At 48.6% G+C, this 17,948-nt stretch overlaps 1 protein-coding gene across 1 annotated transcript in view; it reads left to right on the forward strand.

The window, feature by feature from the left end:
* Positions 1–233: 233 nt before the first annotated feature.
* TRIP12 (thyroid hormone receptor interactor 12) overlaps positions 234–17,948 on the forward strand; it is a 221,968-nt gene continuing 204,253 nt past the window's right edge. The window contains 2 exon segments of the mRNA XM_075341548.1: positions 234–290; positions 368–432. Coding sequence (XP_075197663.1) covers positions 234–290; positions 368–432 — 122 coding nt within the window.

The following is a 17,948-nucleotide window of genomic DNA, read 5'->3' on the forward strand; positions in this document are numbered from 1 at the left end:
CTGGAGCGATCCGGAAGTGCTACCGGAGGCGGGACTTCCGGTTTAGCGAACTTCCGGTTGGGCACTTCCGGTCGCGGAGGCAGCGTGGAGGACACGCCGACACTGATCGGCCTGCCGGGACCAGATGCAGGAGGCGGGAACAAGTTAGCTGTCACTGGGGGCAGGCCCTTCTGCATAAGGGCTGCCGTGAAGACGTGAGATTCAGGGTAAGAGATTCGACCGTGCTCTCTGTCATGTCTTCCCCTGCAGCTGCAGCTGCATCTGCAGAGCCCAGTGTGCCCCCTACCACAGTAAGTACAGAGGGGGATGGTCCCTCAGGCATAGCTCTCAGGCAGATATTTATGAAATTCTGGTCTGTGTTTTCTAGGAGGACAAGGCCACTAAGAAAACTGACAAAACTGAAAAATCAGAAAAGTCTGAGAAGTCAGAAAAGTCAGATAAACCGGATAGACCTGACAGATATGAAAAGATCAAAAAATGTCCAGTCTGTATTAAGAAGCTCCCTACTGCCTGGGATAAGAAGCTTTGCCAACAATGTACAGACCAGATTATTAGGGCCGAACAACCGTCCCTGGTAGACGAGTTGCGGTCCATGATGAAACAGGAGATTCAGGCCTCACTAGCCTCCCTCCCTGCTCCTGGCCCCTCTTCTCCAAAAAAGAGGAAACTCCAGTCAGCCCCGTCTGATCATGAGGACGCTGATTCCGCCTCAGAGGGCCCTGATGAAGGATTTCCCTCTGGGAGGTCTGACCAGTCCTTCCTCTTTCCCTCAGAGGATTTAGGGGATCTTATTGGGGCGGTTCGGAGTACTATGGGGTTAGAGGAAGTACAAGCTCTTCCCTCTATCCAGGATGAGATGTTTGCTGGCCTAAAAACAGTCAAACAATTAGGGTTTCCGGTTCATGCTAATATTCTGGATATTGTCTCTCAGGAATGGGAATTTCCTGAGAGGCGGGTACGGAGTGACCCTAGACGCCGGTTTCCGCTAGAACCTTCTGAATTACATTGGGAGGTCCCAAAAGTAGATGTACAGGTGGCTAGGGTGGCTAAACAAACGGCGCTTCCATTTGAAGATACTTCCCAACTTAATGATCAGCTGGATAGGAAGGTAGAGGGACTAATGAAGCGATCCTGGGAGGCATCGTCTTCTTCCATTCAGGCTAATATTGCCTCCACTTATGTATCCAGGTCCCTGCTTAGGTGGTTGGACCAGTTGGAGGCTCATATTTCCCAGGGTACCCCTAGGGAGGAGTTGCTGGAATCCCTTCCCTTACTTAGGAAGGCTACCAGTTTTTTGGCAGATACCTCAGTGGAATCAGTCCGCCTGGGGGCCAGGACCTCGGTTCTATCTAACTCTGCCAGACGTGCCCTCTGGCTCAAGGCCTGGAGTGGAGACTCCACCTCTAAGATGAGGCTTTGCTCCCTTCCATTTAAAGGGGATTTGGTGTTTGGACCTGCCCTGGATGATATTTTGGACAAGGCAACTGATCGTAAGGCCTTACCCGATCCTAGACCCACCAAGAAGCGGTCCTTTCGTCCCTCGATGCCTCCAGCCTCCCAGCCCAGAGGGAAAGGGAAGGCGGGCCGGTGGAGCTATCCTAAAGCTGGGTTCACACTAAACGACAGCGACAACGACGTCGCTGTTACGTCACCATTTTCGGTGACGTAACAGCGACCTTGTAAGTCGCTGTTATGATCGCTGCTTAGCTGTCAAACACAGCAGAAGCAGCGATCATAAGGTCGCTGTGCTACATGTTCAGAGAGCAGGGAGCCGCGCTTAGCGCTGGCTCCTTGCTCTCCTGCAGCACACATCGGGTTAATTAACCCGATGTGTGCTGCAGCTACATGTCACAGTTCAGAGAGCAGGGAGCCGCGCTTAGCGCTGGCTCCTTGCTCTCCTGCAGCACACATCGGGTTAATTACCCGATGCGTACTGCAGCCACATGTCACAGTGCAGGAGCCGGCACTGGCAGCAAGAGCGGAGGCTGGTAACCAGCGTAAACATCGGGTAACCAGGGAAAGGTCTTCCCTTGGTTACCCGATGTTTACGCTGGTTACAGCTTACCGCAGCTGCCAGTGCCGGCTCCTGATCGCTTCATTTCGTCGCTCTCTCGCTGTCACACACAGCGATGTGTGTGTCACAGCGGGAGAGTGACGACCAAAAAATGAAGCTGGACATTCAGCAACGACCGGCGACCTCACAGCAGGGGCCAGGTCGTTGCTGGATGTCACACACAGCGACAGCGACGGGACGTCGCTGCAACGTCACAGAAAATGGTGACGTAGCAGCGACGTCGTTGTCGTTGTCGCTGTGTGTGACACCAGCTTTAGGGTAGAGGAAGAAACATCCTCATCCCTCCCCATCAGCAACGTCCCCAGCAGGACAAGCAGTGACTCGGCTCGGGTGGGGGGACGACTCTCGGCGTTTCTTCCACAGTGGCGGTCCATAACCACCTCCCAATGGGTTCTGAAGATCGTCTCCGAGGGTCTCTTAATAGAATTCGTCTCCCCCCCCCCCCTCTTCCGGGTATCCGAGTCACAGCTCTGGCGTCGCAGGTTTCACAGGCTCTGTTGTACACAAAGATTCTGGAGCTAATGCACTCGGGGGTCGTTTCCCCAGTCCCGAGTCAGGAAGAAGGGATAGGACACTACTCCCGCCTCTTCCTTGTCAAGAAACCTTCGGGCGACGTCCGGATAATAATCAATTTAAAGCGTCTCAACCGTCAGGTCAGGTACCGGCGGTTCAAGATGGAGTCAGTAAAATCGGCTATTCCCCTGATAGGTCTACACCACCAGATGGCCTCTATAGACTTGAAGGACGCCTACTTCCATGTGCCCGTCCATCCGGGTCACAGGCAATACCTCAGGTTTGCGGTTCTACACGGGGAGGAGGTGCTTCATTTCCAATTCAATGTACTTCCCTTCGGGATCTCCTCTGCTCCAAGGATCTTTTCAAAGATCATGGCAGAGGTGGTCGCCTTCATACGATTGCAGGGTATCTGTCTGGTTCCATATTTGGACGACTTTCTTCTCATGGCTCCCTCTGCTCCAACCCTCCGGAGCCATGTGGAAAAGTCTTTAGTAATCCTCCGGTCCCTGGGATGGATTCCCAATCTCAAAAAATCACAGTTAAACCCCTCCTCCGCTCGGCAGTTTCTCGGAGTGCTGCTGGACTCCGACCGACAGGCATCTTTTCTCCCAGAGGGCCACAGGGTAGCTCTGTTAGCCAAAATATCAAAGCTGTGCAGGCAGGCTCGCACGACGCTTCGAGCAGCAATGTCTGCTCTGGGTTCTATGACGTCCTGCATTCCCTCAGTCAGGTGGGCTCAGGCCCATTCTCGGTGTCTCCAGGATCATATCCTGGCGCATTGGGACAGACTCCCGTCTTCCCTAAACAGACGGTTTCGCCTCTCGGGGCCCGTCTCCTCATCCCTTCTCTGGTGGCTGCAGCCCAACAACCTACAGGTGGGGGTTGCCTGGACGCAGGCACCCCTGGTTACACTGACCACAGATGCCAGCCTGCGAGGATGGGGTGCAATGGTGGCAAACTCCCCATTTCAAGGGGTCTGGAGTCCTTACGTCAACTCCCAATCCTCCAACTACCGGAAGCTCAGGGCAGTCAGGGAAGCCCTCCTTGCGGCTCAGGACCTCGTCCGGGACTCTCACGTCCTGGTATATTCAGACAATGTCACAACAGTGGCACATCTCCGCCATCAGGGCAGTACACGCTCAGGCGCCCTGAAGTCAGTGTCCTCCCGGATCTTTCAATGGGCGGAACAATCACTGCTATCCCTTTCTGCGGTCCATCTGAAGGGCTCACTAAATCTTCAGGCGGATTTCCTGAGTCGTCGGGATGTTCATCCGGGGGAATGGAGTCTGGATCAGGCGGTGTTCTGCTCTCTGGTGGCAAGGTGGGGTGCTCCAGAGGTGGACCTCTTTGCTTCGGCAGGGAATCGCAAGGTCGCAACATATTTCTCCCTGAACCCACGGGACAAGGCGTTAGGGGTAGACGCTTTCTGCCACAATTGGTCCTTTTGCCTCGCTTACGCGTTCCCCCCCCCCCCTCTTCCTCTTCTCGCAAGGGCCCTGAGGAAGATCAGAGACGAGGGGGTCCCAACTATACTGGTAGCCCCGCTGTGGCCTCGGAGGAGTTGGTACAGCCTGGTCATGACTCTAGGAATAGACGGCCCAGTCCTCTTAGGTTCGGACCCCAGCTTACTGTCCCAGGGTCCGATTTTCCATCCGGCTCCCCAGAAACTCAACTTGGCTGCCTGGCTTCTGAGGCCCGGGCACTGAAGGCCCAAGGGCTTTCTGACAAAGTTGTGGCTACCCTACAGAAGAACCGTAAACCAGTGACTAATAGTATTTACAACAAAATCTGGAAGAGATTTTCCTCCTGGTGTGGTTCTCGGCCTCCTGACCCACTTCGGCCTAATATTGCGCAGATTCTGGACTTCCTCCAGAGTGGATTGGACTTAGGCCTTAGGCCTAGCACCCTGAAAGTTCAGGTGTCAGCCCTCAGTGCAGTCTTTGACACGGCTCTGGCAGATCATCGTTGGATCCGTCGGTTCTTTGTGTCCGCTAGTAGACTCTGTCCACGTCAGAGGGTCCTGACGCCTCGCTGGGATCTCAATGTGGTCCTTACCGGACTATCTCAGTCACCATTTGAGCCACTGTGCTCTTGTAACATTCGTTCTCTTTCTCACAAGACTGCTTTTCTTGTGGCTATTACGTCTGCTCGCAGAGTCGGAGAACTTCAGGCTTTGTCTATTCGGGAACCTTACCTGACCGTCAGAGATGACAGCATTGTTTTTCAGCTGGACCCTTCCTTCCTTCCTTCCCAAGGTGGTTTCGGATTTTCACTGTTCTCAGTCCATCGTCCTGCCTTCCTTCTGTCAGAATCCTCGGACTCCGGGTGAGGAAGTGTTTCATTCTTTGGATGTCCGTCGGACAGTGTTGCACTACCTGGAGGTTACTGCTTCTTGGCGCCTTGATTCTAACCTGTTCATCCAGCCCTTTGGCCGCAATAAGGGCAGGAAGGTGGCTAAGAGTACCGTCGCCAACTGGATTGTGCGGGCATTTAGAGATGCCTACCTCGCTCAGCATCTCTCTCCACCTACCGGATTCACGGCGCACTCCACCAGGGCTACCTCTGTCTCCTGGGCTGAACGGGCAGGGGCTTCCCCTGAGCAGATCTGCAAGGCGGCTACGTGGTCTTCCCTCCATACTTTCACGAAGCATTATCGTCTGGATCTGGATTCCAGCAGGGATTTGGCTTTTGGCAGGAAGGTCCTGCAGGCTGTGGTCCCCCCCTAGGTATCAATTCTTTGGTATTCCTCCTATGCTGTCGTGGAAGGGACTAGAGAAATAAGAATTATTCTTACCGTTAATTCGGTTTCTAGGACCTTCCACGACAGCAGGTAATTCCCTCCCCTTTTATATTCATATATTCATGGATATGTTGTACTTCTCAATTGCTATGGGTTCTTTGTAAGACACTGGCTATGGGAGGTGGGAGGGTCCTTTTAAACCTCTTGAACTTCCTGTCCCAATTAGGGCGTGGAGAGACAACCTCCTATGCTGTCGTGGAAGGTCCTAGAAAGCGAATTATCGGTAAGAATAATTCTTATTTTTGCCGCGGATTTGTCGCGGATTAGCGCTATTTTGATGCGGATTTTTTTTTTTTTTCCCCATTCTATACCCAAAATCCGCAAGAATAATTGGCATGCTGCAGATTTTTCCGGATCAAAATCCGCGGCAAATCCGCCGCGGAAAAATCCGCAGCATGGACACAGCATTTCCAAAATGCCATTGAAATGGCTTGGAAGTGCCGCTGCTGCAGATTTTCGGAAAATCCGCGGCAAAATCCGCAGCGTGGGCACATAGCCTTAGGGCTTGTTCACATAGTTTCCTTTTTTTTTTTGTTTTGTGCAGGCAGGGCTGTGGAGTCTGAGTCGGAGCTCATTTTGGTGGTGTCGGTATAAAATGCACCGACTCCTAAAATATATAATTCATTGGGGACAGTAGTGCAATGCAGAATGTGCTGAATATTTTACTAAATAATATTTAGTATAATGCTTATATTTAAGTGAAACATTTATTATAGTACAATGTGAACATCAGACATTTAATAATTTTTATGATACAATAATCAAGATATTTGGATAGACCATAAAATATATTTATTGGAATACAACTTTAGAACCCAAACTGTAATAAATTGTAAATATGTAATACACTATGTAATATACAGTAGATTACATATATATCTTGTGTGTAATATATAAATAATAAATATATAATTACACACAAGATATATGTAATCTACTGTATATTACATAGTGTATTACATATTTACAATTTATTACAGTTTGGGTTCTAAAGTTGTATTCCAATAAATATATTTTATGGTCTATCCAAATATCTTGATTATTGTATCATAAAAATTATTAAATGTCTGATGTTCACATACACATGTTCATGTACTACAATACATTTTTCACCTAACTCGAAGCAATATATGTCGGAGTCAGAGCAAGAGAAATTGAGGAGTCTGAGTTGAAGGTTTGGCTTACAGACTCCACAGCCCTGTGTGCAGGGTTAAAGAAGTTGCAGCTCCTACAGTACCAACAAAATGAGCACAATTTCTAAAATCTCATTCATGTGGTAATGTGTGTGGGAGGCGGAGTGCGAGGTGGGTGGAGCCGAGCGGGGCCATGGCGCTGAGGACGTCAGTGCCGGGGACTGCAAGGCTGGGGACAGGTAACTGTGTGTGTGTGTGTGTGTGTTTGGGCGCTCTCACCCTTGTGTTCAGCGCAATCTGCCGCTACGGAGAATAGCGCAGTCCGTTAACGCACTGTGCTATTCTCCATAGACTTGTATTGACGACACACTGTAACGCAAGTGTTGGCATTGCATCCGCTGGACGACGCTGCGTCGTTAATTTGACGCAGCGTTGGTCGGAGGGAAAGCTGCATGTAGCGTTTTTTGGGTCGTTAAAATATCGCACCCTGATGGAGTCCATTAGAATTCGCCAACGTGCCTAATGATTGTCTATGGGGCGGATTCCGCTGCAATGCACTAAGCCGCGGAATCTGCTGACGGATCCCGTCACGTTCTACTGCGCATGCTCAGCATGTCCAGCATAACTATCTAAATCATTTAAAATCACTCCTGGTCTCTCTCCCCCCTCTCTCATACTCATCGTTCAAGGGCGCGCCGCTGCACGGCTGTCACAAAGCTCTGCCCCCATGCTGAGTGACAGCTGTCTCACTGCAACCAATCTCAGCTGCCGGTGGGTGGGTCTATATCGTGCAGTAAAATAAATAAAACATTTAAAAAAAACGAAGTGCGGGGCCCCCCCAATTTTGATACCAGCCAAGATAAAGCCACATGGCTGAGGGCTGGTATTCTTAGGAAGTGGAGCCCCACGTTATGGGGAACCCCCCCAGCCTAACAATATCAGCAAGCAGCCGCCTGGAATTGCTGCATCCATTAGATGCGATAGTCCTGGGACTCTACCCGGGTCAGCCCAAATTGCCCTGGTGCGGTGGCAATCGAGGTAATAAGGAGTTAATGGCAGCAGCCTATAGCTGCCACTAAATCCTTGGTTAATCATGGCAGGCGTCTCCCTGAGATACCTTCCATGATTAACCTGTAAGTTAAAGAAAATAAACATACACCCAAAAAAATACTTTCTTTGGAATAAAAAAAAAAACCCTTTCACCATTTTATTAAACCCTTAAAATACCCCTCCAAATCCAACGTAATCCACAGAGGTCCCACGACGCTTTCAGCTCTGCTACATGAAGCTGACAGGAGCGGCAGTAGAACACGACCGCTCTCTATCAGCTCCACGCAGCAACTGAAGTGATCCGCGCGATCAGCTGTGACCTCATTCAGGTGACCCGCGGACACAGCTCTCAGGTGGACTGCAGCTGTGGCCATGGGTCACCTGAGTGACGGCACAGCTGATCGCGCAGCTCACTGCAGTCACTCAGGGGATTTGCGGTCACCTCTCTCTCTCTCTCTCTCGCTCTCTCTCTCTCTCTCTCTCTCTCTCTCTCTCTCTTCTCCCGACCGCTAATCTCCTTTTCTCGGCGAAACATAAACAAAAACGCAAAAACGTTCTTTTACAGGAATCCATTACTTTATTATCACACTATTTGTAACGCATGCGTCACACAACGCACTGTGACGGATGCCTCACAACGCAAGTGTGAAAGCAGCCTAATGTGTGCGGGGGGCGGAGTACGGAGTGGGTGGAGCCGAGCGGGCCCATGGCACTGAGGATGTCAGTGCCGGGACTGCATGGCTGGGGATAGGTGACTATCCAGGTAGGTGTGTGTGTGGTCAGGGTATACATGCGGAGGGTAGAGTGCAGGGGGTGGGGCGGAGCTGAGCGGGGAAAGTGTCGTGCGTCGTCCTGTCGGCCCGTAGTTCGGGCTTTTCAGTTAGGCTCCTTGCACACGTAGCCAGGGTAAATATCGGATAACTAAGCAAAGCGCTTTGCTTGGTTACCTGATATTTACATTGGTTACCAGCGTACACTGCTTAGCGCTGGCTCCTTGCACACGTAGCCAGGGTAAATATCGAGTAACTAAGCAAAGCGCTTCGCTTAGTAACCCGATGTGTACCCTGGTTACGTGTGCAGGGAGCCTTAGCTGAGCCGTTGGTCGCAGGCTCTTTAGCGTACGCGCTGTGGCGACGGTTGTCACTGTAATGATGTCATTTTAGAGCAAGACAGACAGAATAAGGCAAAAATATATATATACTTTTTTTTTTTGTACCCGTTCTTATGAACACCTAGGGACAACGAACCCTAATCAACAAAACGCATAACAATAATGCGATGTTCTTCATGGAGAAAAACACTGCAGAGAAGCACGATGTGAACATACTCAGAAGAAAAAAGACCTTATGCTAAACATCACATTTTATTTTTTTTTAATGCATTTTTTTTCCATCCGTTTTTTGATGCATTTTTAACCTTTTCCGGACCATTTGCTGTTTTTGAGGTTAGCGAGTAGCATGTCTGCCCGGAGAGTTTTCGATGGCTCTGCATGATGCGCCAGCAGTAGCAGGTTTGGCCAAGGGGACCCAAGAGAAGGAAACGCTTGATCCTGAGAGTAATATACTGAAAAGACACGTCAGCAATGTCGATGCTTCTATTGGAGCATGATAGCTGGGTATCTGCTGAGCGCAGTAGAGCTGAGGAGTCCGAGCAGACCCAGATTAGCTTTGCCGATGACCGGTGACACTTCGAGGAGGATATTTTTATTGTAATTGTTGCTCCTTTGGATATTAATGAAAGGCTGAGTAATAAAAAATGTAATGTTCCTCAGGGGGCATTTTTCCTTCTTGTGTTTGCCATATTACTTAAAGGGAATCTGTCGACAGGTTTTTGCCACCTAATCTGAGAGCAGCATAACGTAGGGGTAGAGATCTGATTCCAGTGATGTGTCACTTACTGGGCTGCTTAGTGTAGTTTAGATAATCTACTGCTGATAAAACAGTGATTTTATCATTAGAGGACTACTTGGCTGCTGCCAGGTAGTCCAGCATATCCATGAGCTCTGTATAGCTGCTGTCATTTTGATAAAATGTTTTCTCTGCTGCAGAGCTAGAAAACAGTTCAGTGACACATTGCTGGAATCAGGGCCTCTGTCTCTATATTATACTGCTCTCAGATGGGGGAGCAAAAACCTGGAGACAAATCCTTTAACAAATATTTGTAAACACCAAATATAAAAATAAAATAACCCCCCCCCCCCACAAAAAAAAGTATGCCATAAAAAAATACACATTAGGGTATAGCAAAAAAAAAAAATTATGCCCTGAGGTCTGCCATGCTCATATGTCTGGAAGCCCTCCATACAAAAGTACGTTAGTTTATAAAGAAGTCCAATTCTTTATACAAGGGAAAAATAACTAAATAGCATTGGGTCACGCCTCCAAAATGTCTGTGGGACGTGGCCATCAGGTTTTCCATTAATATATTCCGTGCAGAAGAGACTGCAGTTACAGGAACGATTGTAGATGAGATTTTAAGAAATCTCCCGTCGTAATCTGTGGCTAAATCCGCAGTGTAATTTTCAACCACACTGCAGGCTTTGGATGAGACTGTCGCATTGTAAAGCAAATGGTGAAATCTGCATCAAATCGGTGGCATTTCCACAACAAAACTAGACTTTTTTTTTTTTTTGTGTGTGTGTAATTCAGTAAGTTCCTCTTATCCAAATGAAGTGGCAATAAAAACTGCAAATCCAAAAAAAAGTAACAAAATCCTCATATAGATACATCAGTGGTAAAATTAAAAAGCAATGAAATGATGTAATATTTCTTTTGGGAGGAGGGAGGGCGGCCATTCCCTCCAAGCTCAGAGTAATCTGCGTTCTTTGGAGCATGGCGATTTTCCCGCTGCTCTGATCAGCTGTGATGCTGTCAGTCTCAGAAAATATTGGACAATGTGGGCTCTGGGTTATGTCTTCTCATTGCCTTCCTGCTATGGGAATTCTTGGGAATTCTTCAGTAAGGCTGCTTTCACACCTCCGGTTTTAGCAGAGCCGGCCGATCCGGCTCTAAAACCTATGCAACGGATGTGGTGAAAAAACCCGCATCCTTTGCATAAGTTTTTTTACACGCGGCCCGTCCGGTTTTTGCTGCTTGCGGCCGGCTACTGAGCATGCGCAGTGGGAAAAAACGCATGCGGCGGCCGGATGCGTTTTTTTGCCGCAGGACGCCGCATGGGCATGCATTGCAAATCGCGCCGCATCGGCCAGATGTGGCGCAATGCGTTTTTTTTTTTTTTTGCCGGACAAAAAAACGTGCCAGGCAACGTTCCATCCGGCCGCCACATCGGCTAAATCTGCCGCATGCGGCAAAAACCGGACGGAACGCAAGCCCATGCGGCACAATCCGGCACTAATGTAAGTCTATGCAAAAAAACCGCAACCGGCGGCAAAAAACCCCAGTTGCGTTTTTTCTGCAAAGAGCCGGATTGTGCCACACAGGAAAAAACGGATGTGTGAGTGAAAGCAGCCTAAGCAGATTGGAAAGTGACTTTGCTAGTATTGTACAAAAGGAACCTTAAGGTGACTACAAAAAAAGTTGTTTTTTTTTTTTTTTTTTTTCTGCACCTTAGGCTGTGTGCACACGTTGCGTTTTTTACCGCGGAAACGCTGCGTTTAGAACCGCAGCGTTTCAGTGGCAAATTGCATGCGTTCAGCTTTCCCAGCAAAGTGTATGAGAAAGCCGAAAAATCAGTGCACATGCTGCGTTTCTAAACGCAGCGTTTTGGATGCCAAAAATCGGTGCGGAAAGAAAAGCAGCATGTCACTTCTTTTGTGCGGTGTAGCTGCGTTCTCTCCCCCATTAAATCAATGATGTGGGGTCAGAACGCAGCTACACCGCAGTGAGCTGCTTTTTTGTTGCGGTCTGCGGCCTTTGTTGGCACGCCAGAACGCAGGCATTTACCTGGAAGTGAGGTCAAGAGGTTTCCTGTTGACCTCACTTCCTGGCAAAGTCCAGGAAAGCCCCCGGTGTCGCCAAAGTGCCCGCCCTGACCCCCGACCCCCCCCCCCCCCGCCCTCCCGAAAATCCAACATGGCCTAGCGCACCGGCCGCCCTGCTCCTATGATTTCTGTCGCATGTGCAATAACACATGCGACAGAAAAATGCCCCCCAGGCCCTGCTATTTCCCCCCCGGTATTCCCCCTCACCTGTCCGGTTGCAGCGCTGATCCCCCGCGGCCCCCTCCTCCTTCACAGCAGACGCCGGCCGGTCACATGTGCAGAGCAGCTGACAGCCAGCACAGTGTTCAGAGAGCTGTGCTTGCTGCTCGCACTCTGCAGCTGTGACCCGGGGAGAGTGGGTGCAGATTTTTGGCACCCACTCTCCTCAAATGGAGGGTCTGCGCTCCTAGAAAATGGGGGGTACGTTCCCTGAACGTGCCCCCATATTCTAGAAGGTCCAGAGGCGACGTGGGACGTCCATATGGATTTCTGCGGACCCATTTTTTTCAAATTTTTTGATTAAATTGAAGAACAAGGGAATGATTTGGGGAGTGTTTTTTTCTAATAAAAAATTTTCTTTTTTTTTTGCTTTTGTTTACTGTCAATTAGTTATGTCGGGTATCTAATAGACGCCGTGACATCACTAATTGCTGGGCTTGATGCCAGGTGACATTACACATCTGGTATCAACTTGCCAACGCACCAGGGCGCGGGATGAGTTGGGGCGAGATGCGCCACTTCTGGGGCGGCTGCGGCCTGCTATTTTTAGGCTGGGAAGAGTCCAATAACCATGGCTCTTCCCACCCTGAGAATACCAGACCCCAGCTGTCAGCTTCACCTTGGCTGGTGATCTAATTTGGGGGGACCCCACGTTATTTTTTTTTAATTCTTTATTTATAAATAAAAAAAAAAAAACATGGGGAGCCCTCCAAATTGATCACCAGCCAAGATGAAGCTGCCAGCTGTGGTTTGCAGGCTACAGCTGTCTGCTTTACCCTGACTGGCTATCAAAAATAGGGGGGACCCCACGCCATTTTTTTCATTTTTTTTTTTTTTTTTTTTTTTCTTCCCTTATTGGATACATACTAAGCTAGGCACCCTTTAGTGCCACATGAAAGGTACTAAAGGTGCCAGCTTAGAATATGCAGGCGGGGGTGGGACGTTATATATATTTGACATCCATTCATCCATTGACGCTTTTTAGGTTGTGTGCCCACAATCAGGGTTTGCAGCGTTATGGGCGCTGAGTGTTTTCCCTGCGTCCATAACGCTGCGTTGTGCAGTAGAAGCACAGTGGAAGGATTTTTGGAGATCCCATGCCCACTGTGCTTCTTTTCTCCGCAGCATAAACTGACCGGTGGCGCAGCTTCCCGAGCCTCAGCATGTCAATTTATGCTGCGGAGATGAGTGTTCTCTGCAGGTAGAATAGAGCTCCACAGCAGCCTGAACCCAAATCGTGGGCATGGGCAGCTGCAGGAAGGCTGGCACTGTGTACTAGACGCCGTGTCGCTGGATTATGGCCACATAGCCTTAGGCCCCTTTCACACGTCAGTGATTCTGGGACGTTTGTGCTTTTTTTTAAACGTACCAGAATCACTGACATACGCAGACCCATTGTAATGAATGGGTCTGCTCACACGTCAGTGATTTTTCACTGCACGTGTCTCCGTGCGGCGTACCCGCGTGTGCGTGATTGCCGCACGGAGACATGTCCATTTTTTTCTGGCATCACTGATGTCCCACGGACCACGCCGTGGTGTGGTCCGTGAAACACGTGCCAGAAAAAAACGTGCTTTTAAAATAAAAATCATTTTAACTCGCCCGGCGTCCAGCGATGTCCTCTGCAGCCCGTGCAGCTTGCTGCTTCTGAGCCGGCTCATTATTGTCGCGCATATTCATGATGCACGACACAGCCGACCCGGAAGCAGCTGCTGCGGGGGTCAGCGCCGGCCGGATGCTGCACCGCGGGAGCGATCAGCACCATGGAGAGCGGGAGCGGGCACAGGTGAGTTAATCTCTAAGTGCAATCACGGGCCACGGAGAACGGAGCCCGGATTGCACTTAGACAACCCACGTGTGCCGTAATTCACGGCACACGGAGGGACATGTGCGTGTTTTACACGCCAGTGAAAAACGTCAGTGTTTTTCACTGACGTGTGAAACGGGCCTAAAAGTGAGAATATTGTTGCTACAGCAACATTTTGGGTGAAGTAGCTGTGGATTCAAAATGCTTAATATACTCCTGAATAAAATCCTTGAGGGGTGCAGATTCCAAAATGGGGTCACTTGTGGGGGTTTTCTGACGTATAGGTACCTAAGGGGCTCGGTGCGCGAAGTTTATTTCAACTTTTCCAAAATTCAAATGGTGCTCCTTCCATTCCAAGCCCTTCCATTTATCCAAACAGAATGTGGAGAAGGAAATGACATCACAGGTTTTTTTTTCCAAAGGTCTGCGTTCAACCAACTTTATTAACACTGACAAGTCTTAAAAAACGCACCTAAAAAAGCGCATGAAAAACTCATGCGTTTTCGATGCGTTGTTTCTCAAAAAGCATTGTTTACAATTCTCCCCTCTGCCAGAGGGTGCGTTTTTTTCCGCGCGGAAAAAAAAGCAACGTGTGCACATACCCTTAGAGAGATGACAGCTGGCACCCTCTTATTTACTGCTCTGTTTTTTCCTTTGCTTATGGTCACCCATAACAACTAATAGGTTGCAGTTTTCCTCTTCCAGAGAAAATGGGTCTTTAGTGGCCAACTTCTCTAAGTTTACGTTTCTTTTGCACCATCTTTGATATTTTGTTTAGGTTCAGCTACAACAATCCTCTGATACAATGTGACAGTTGTGCACTGTTAATATAATATTCATGTTATCCTGTATGCGTCATGTTTGTATTACTACAAACCTATTACACCTATATGGGATTGCCTATTTACCGCTGTCACCACTTACAGTACCGTGTGACAAGTGCATCTTATTAGAATCAGTTTTTGGTCCCGTATTGTAAATTTGGAGAACAAAGCATATTTTACTTTTCTATTTCTGTAAATCCTCTTGAGATGTTTTCCCAATGGCTTGTGTTACTGTCACATGACTAATTCCATATCAGTGCCAGGGATGCACAAGACATTCTGAAAATAGGCATTGCTGTTTTGCTGAGTTGATAAGCGATATTCCCCTCAGTGCAGGTGCAGACTGATATATCAGTTCTTGTGGCTTTTTTTAGGTTGTCAATATACAAATGAGTTGGGCTATGTGCGCACACAACGGTTTTTTTTTTTTTTTATGCGTATTTGGCCACAAAAAACGCACAGAAAAGCAAAAAACAGCACCCATGTTAAAAACGCACAGGGAAAAAAACATGCGTTTTTACCGCGTTTTGGTGCGTTTTTTGGCTGCGTTTTTCCAATGCATGGGTGAAAAATGCAGGAAAGAAATGACATGTCCATTTTCTTTTTATTATATCTCAAACGCATCTGGAAAATAAAGTTGTGTGCGGACAGCAAAAATGAAAAGTCATAGACTTTGCTGGGGAAGCAAAGTCATGCAGTTTTGAGCCCCAAAACACACACACACCACAAATAACGCCACGTGCGCACATTGCCTTACAGTGTGGCCATTTGCATTTGTCCTCTAGTTTTTCCCCTTACACTTGCAGCTAGAGATGAGATGCACCGTAGGTAAATGACAGCAGAAATGAACCATTTGTGCAGCACACTGGCAGAGAGCACCTCTCAATGTGCTCTGCTCTTACCTTGCCTTAACCTTGTTAACCTCCTGTGCTTGTGCGTTTCCAGGACTTGTACTCAAGAGAATGAATGACTACCTCTCCATTTTTTTTTTTTTTGTTTTTTTTGTTTTTTTCCACCCTTTCCTAGATCTGGCAACCAGGAATGTGTCCTCCTGTAATTTATTTTCACTATTTACATGTAATGGATTAACCTTCATACCTCACCTTCTCTAAGCATATTCAGCCAAGTCGATGGTCAGCAGTAGAGATGAGCGAACCTACTTGGTCGTTTGCAGAAAACCAACTCACGGCCCCATCACAGCCATGTCAAGTATTGGTATGGCTGTGATTAGCCAGGTAAATCACTGCATAAAAACCCCCCAAAAGGGTTAAAGCTCGACATACCTAGTCTCCCCACGGCTGTAACTGCTCCCGCTGCTGTACTTCCGGGACCGCTGATTATCCCTCATCCATATGCACTGCTTTCCCCACCCACTAGTGTCTGGCTGCAGTCAAACTCCGCCCCCAGACAGCGTCTTTGATGGGTTGGAATCACATAAATTAATAAAATGGCGTAGGGTCCTCCCATCTATTGTTACCAGTGCAGATAAAGCCCATAGCTACAGGCTGCAGCCCCCAGCCATGCGCTTATCTTGGCTGTGTATCAAAATAAGAGGAACTGCGTGCTGTCTTTTTTTTTTTTTTTTTTTATTAAATAATAATAAAAATAAAACAGTGTGCGGTTTACTTCCTCCCCCAATTTAGAGACCCAGCCAAGATAATGCTCGACAGCTGGGGGCTGGTATTCTCAGGTTGGAGAGACCCGTGCTTTTTGGGCCCCCCAGCCTAAAAATAGCCTGAAGCCGCCCAGAATTGCCGCATCCCTTAGATGTGACAGTCCCAGAAATGTACCAGACTCATCTCAATTGCCCTGGTGCGGCAGAAATCGTGGTAATAAGGGGTTAATTGCAGCTCACATCTGCCACTATGCCCTAGATTAGTAATGGCAGGTGTCTGAGAACCCCCCCCCACCCCCCATTACTAATCTGTAAGTGAAAGTAAATAAACACAAACACCGAAAAAATCCTTCATGTGAAATAAAATACACCCTCTTTTTGTCTAATTTACTAACCCCCAAAACACCCAGGTGTGACATAATTCACACAATATCCCACAACGATTCCAGCCTTGCTACATCTGAAGTACCAGCGAGCTGCTATAGAACATGACCACGTGCTGTAACATCAGGCAGAGAATGAGACCTAGCGGTGACGTCACTCGTGTTAGGCTGGAGTCACACTTGCATATGTCTCGCACAAGAGCAATGTGAGAACATCTCGCATTGCACTTGACCCCATGTTGGACAATGCTGCAGCTCAGAGCTGCGTGTTTTTCTCAGCCTGTTTAGGGATTGCAGCATGCTGTGATTGTCTGCAAGAGCCATTCAAGTGTATGGATGCGAGATAAATATCGGACTGCACTCAGATGTTATCCCAGTGCAGTGCGATATACGCACAGGCTGACAATGGAGGAGCTAGGGTGATTAAAGGGAACTGAACATCAGGATTTTGGTATATAAGATAAATATCAGGCACAGGCTGTAGATACCATTAGTAGGCAGCTCGGATGTTTAGGCTGTGAAATCCAAGTTTATGAAGTTTGAAAATTCATCCACTTTTTGATTGACGTGTGCACCTCTCCAGATAATATCCGGGCGGGTTATGCACATGATTCCTTACCCCCACCCCCGCCGCCTGTTCCTCCCTCTCTCTCTGGCTGTATGCAAATTTCTCTCTTCAGTTACACTGTGTCGGAGTTGGCGCCTGTGCATAGCGCTTATCTCCAGCGCCATGTTTTTGAAGCCCGCATTACAGTTTGGTGTCTGAGAGGGCGGCACATGCGCCCTTGCTTCTTCACATCTCGTTGTGACCGCGGGAGCGCTCGCGGTCACAACTGGACTCGAGAACAGCTGATCTTACCGATTTAGCTGCAGCAGAGCCTGAGCCTGGGGTCATTAGCATATCACATCTGTTCCTCTCGCATCGGATGTCATACGCTAATGTGACTCCAGCCTTAGGGGTACTTCTCACATAGCGAGATCGCTAGCGAGATCGCTGCTGAGTTACGTTTTTTGTGACGTACCAGTGACCTCATCAGCGATCTCGCCGTGTGTGACACTAAGCAGCGACCTGGCCCCTGCTGTGAAATCGCTGATCGTTACACACAGTGCTAGTTCATTTTTTGCTCGTTGCTCTCCCGCTGTGAAGCACACATCGCTGTGTTTGACAGCGAGAGAGCAACGATCTGAATGTGCAGCGAGCCGGCGTCTGGTAACCAAGGTACACATCGGGTAACTAAGCGAAGCGCTTTGCTTGGTTACCCGATATTTACCTTGGTTACTAGCGTACGCCGCTCTCAGGCTGCCAGTGTTTGCTCCCTGCACATGTAGCCAGAGTACAAATGGGGTATCTAAGCACAGCGCTTTGCTTAGTAACCCGAAGTGTACCCTGGCTACGAGTGCAGGGAGCCAGCGCTAAGTGGTGTGCGCTGGTAACCAGGGTAAATATCCGGGTAACCAAGCAAAGCAGTTTGCTTAGTTACCCAATATTTACCTTGGTTACCAAGCGCAGCATCGTTTTCAGGAGTCGCTGGTCGCTGTTGAGATCTGCCTGATTGACGGCTCACTAGCGACCATGTAGCGACGCAC

Source organism: Anomaloglossus baeobatrachus, chromosome 3 (assembly GCF_048569485.1).
Source record: "Anomaloglossus baeobatrachus isolate aAnoBae1 chromosome 3, aAnoBae1.hap1, whole genome shotgun sequence".
NCBI lineage: Eukaryota > Metazoa > Chordata > Amphibia > Anura > Aromobatidae > Anomaloglossus > Anomaloglossus baeobatrachus.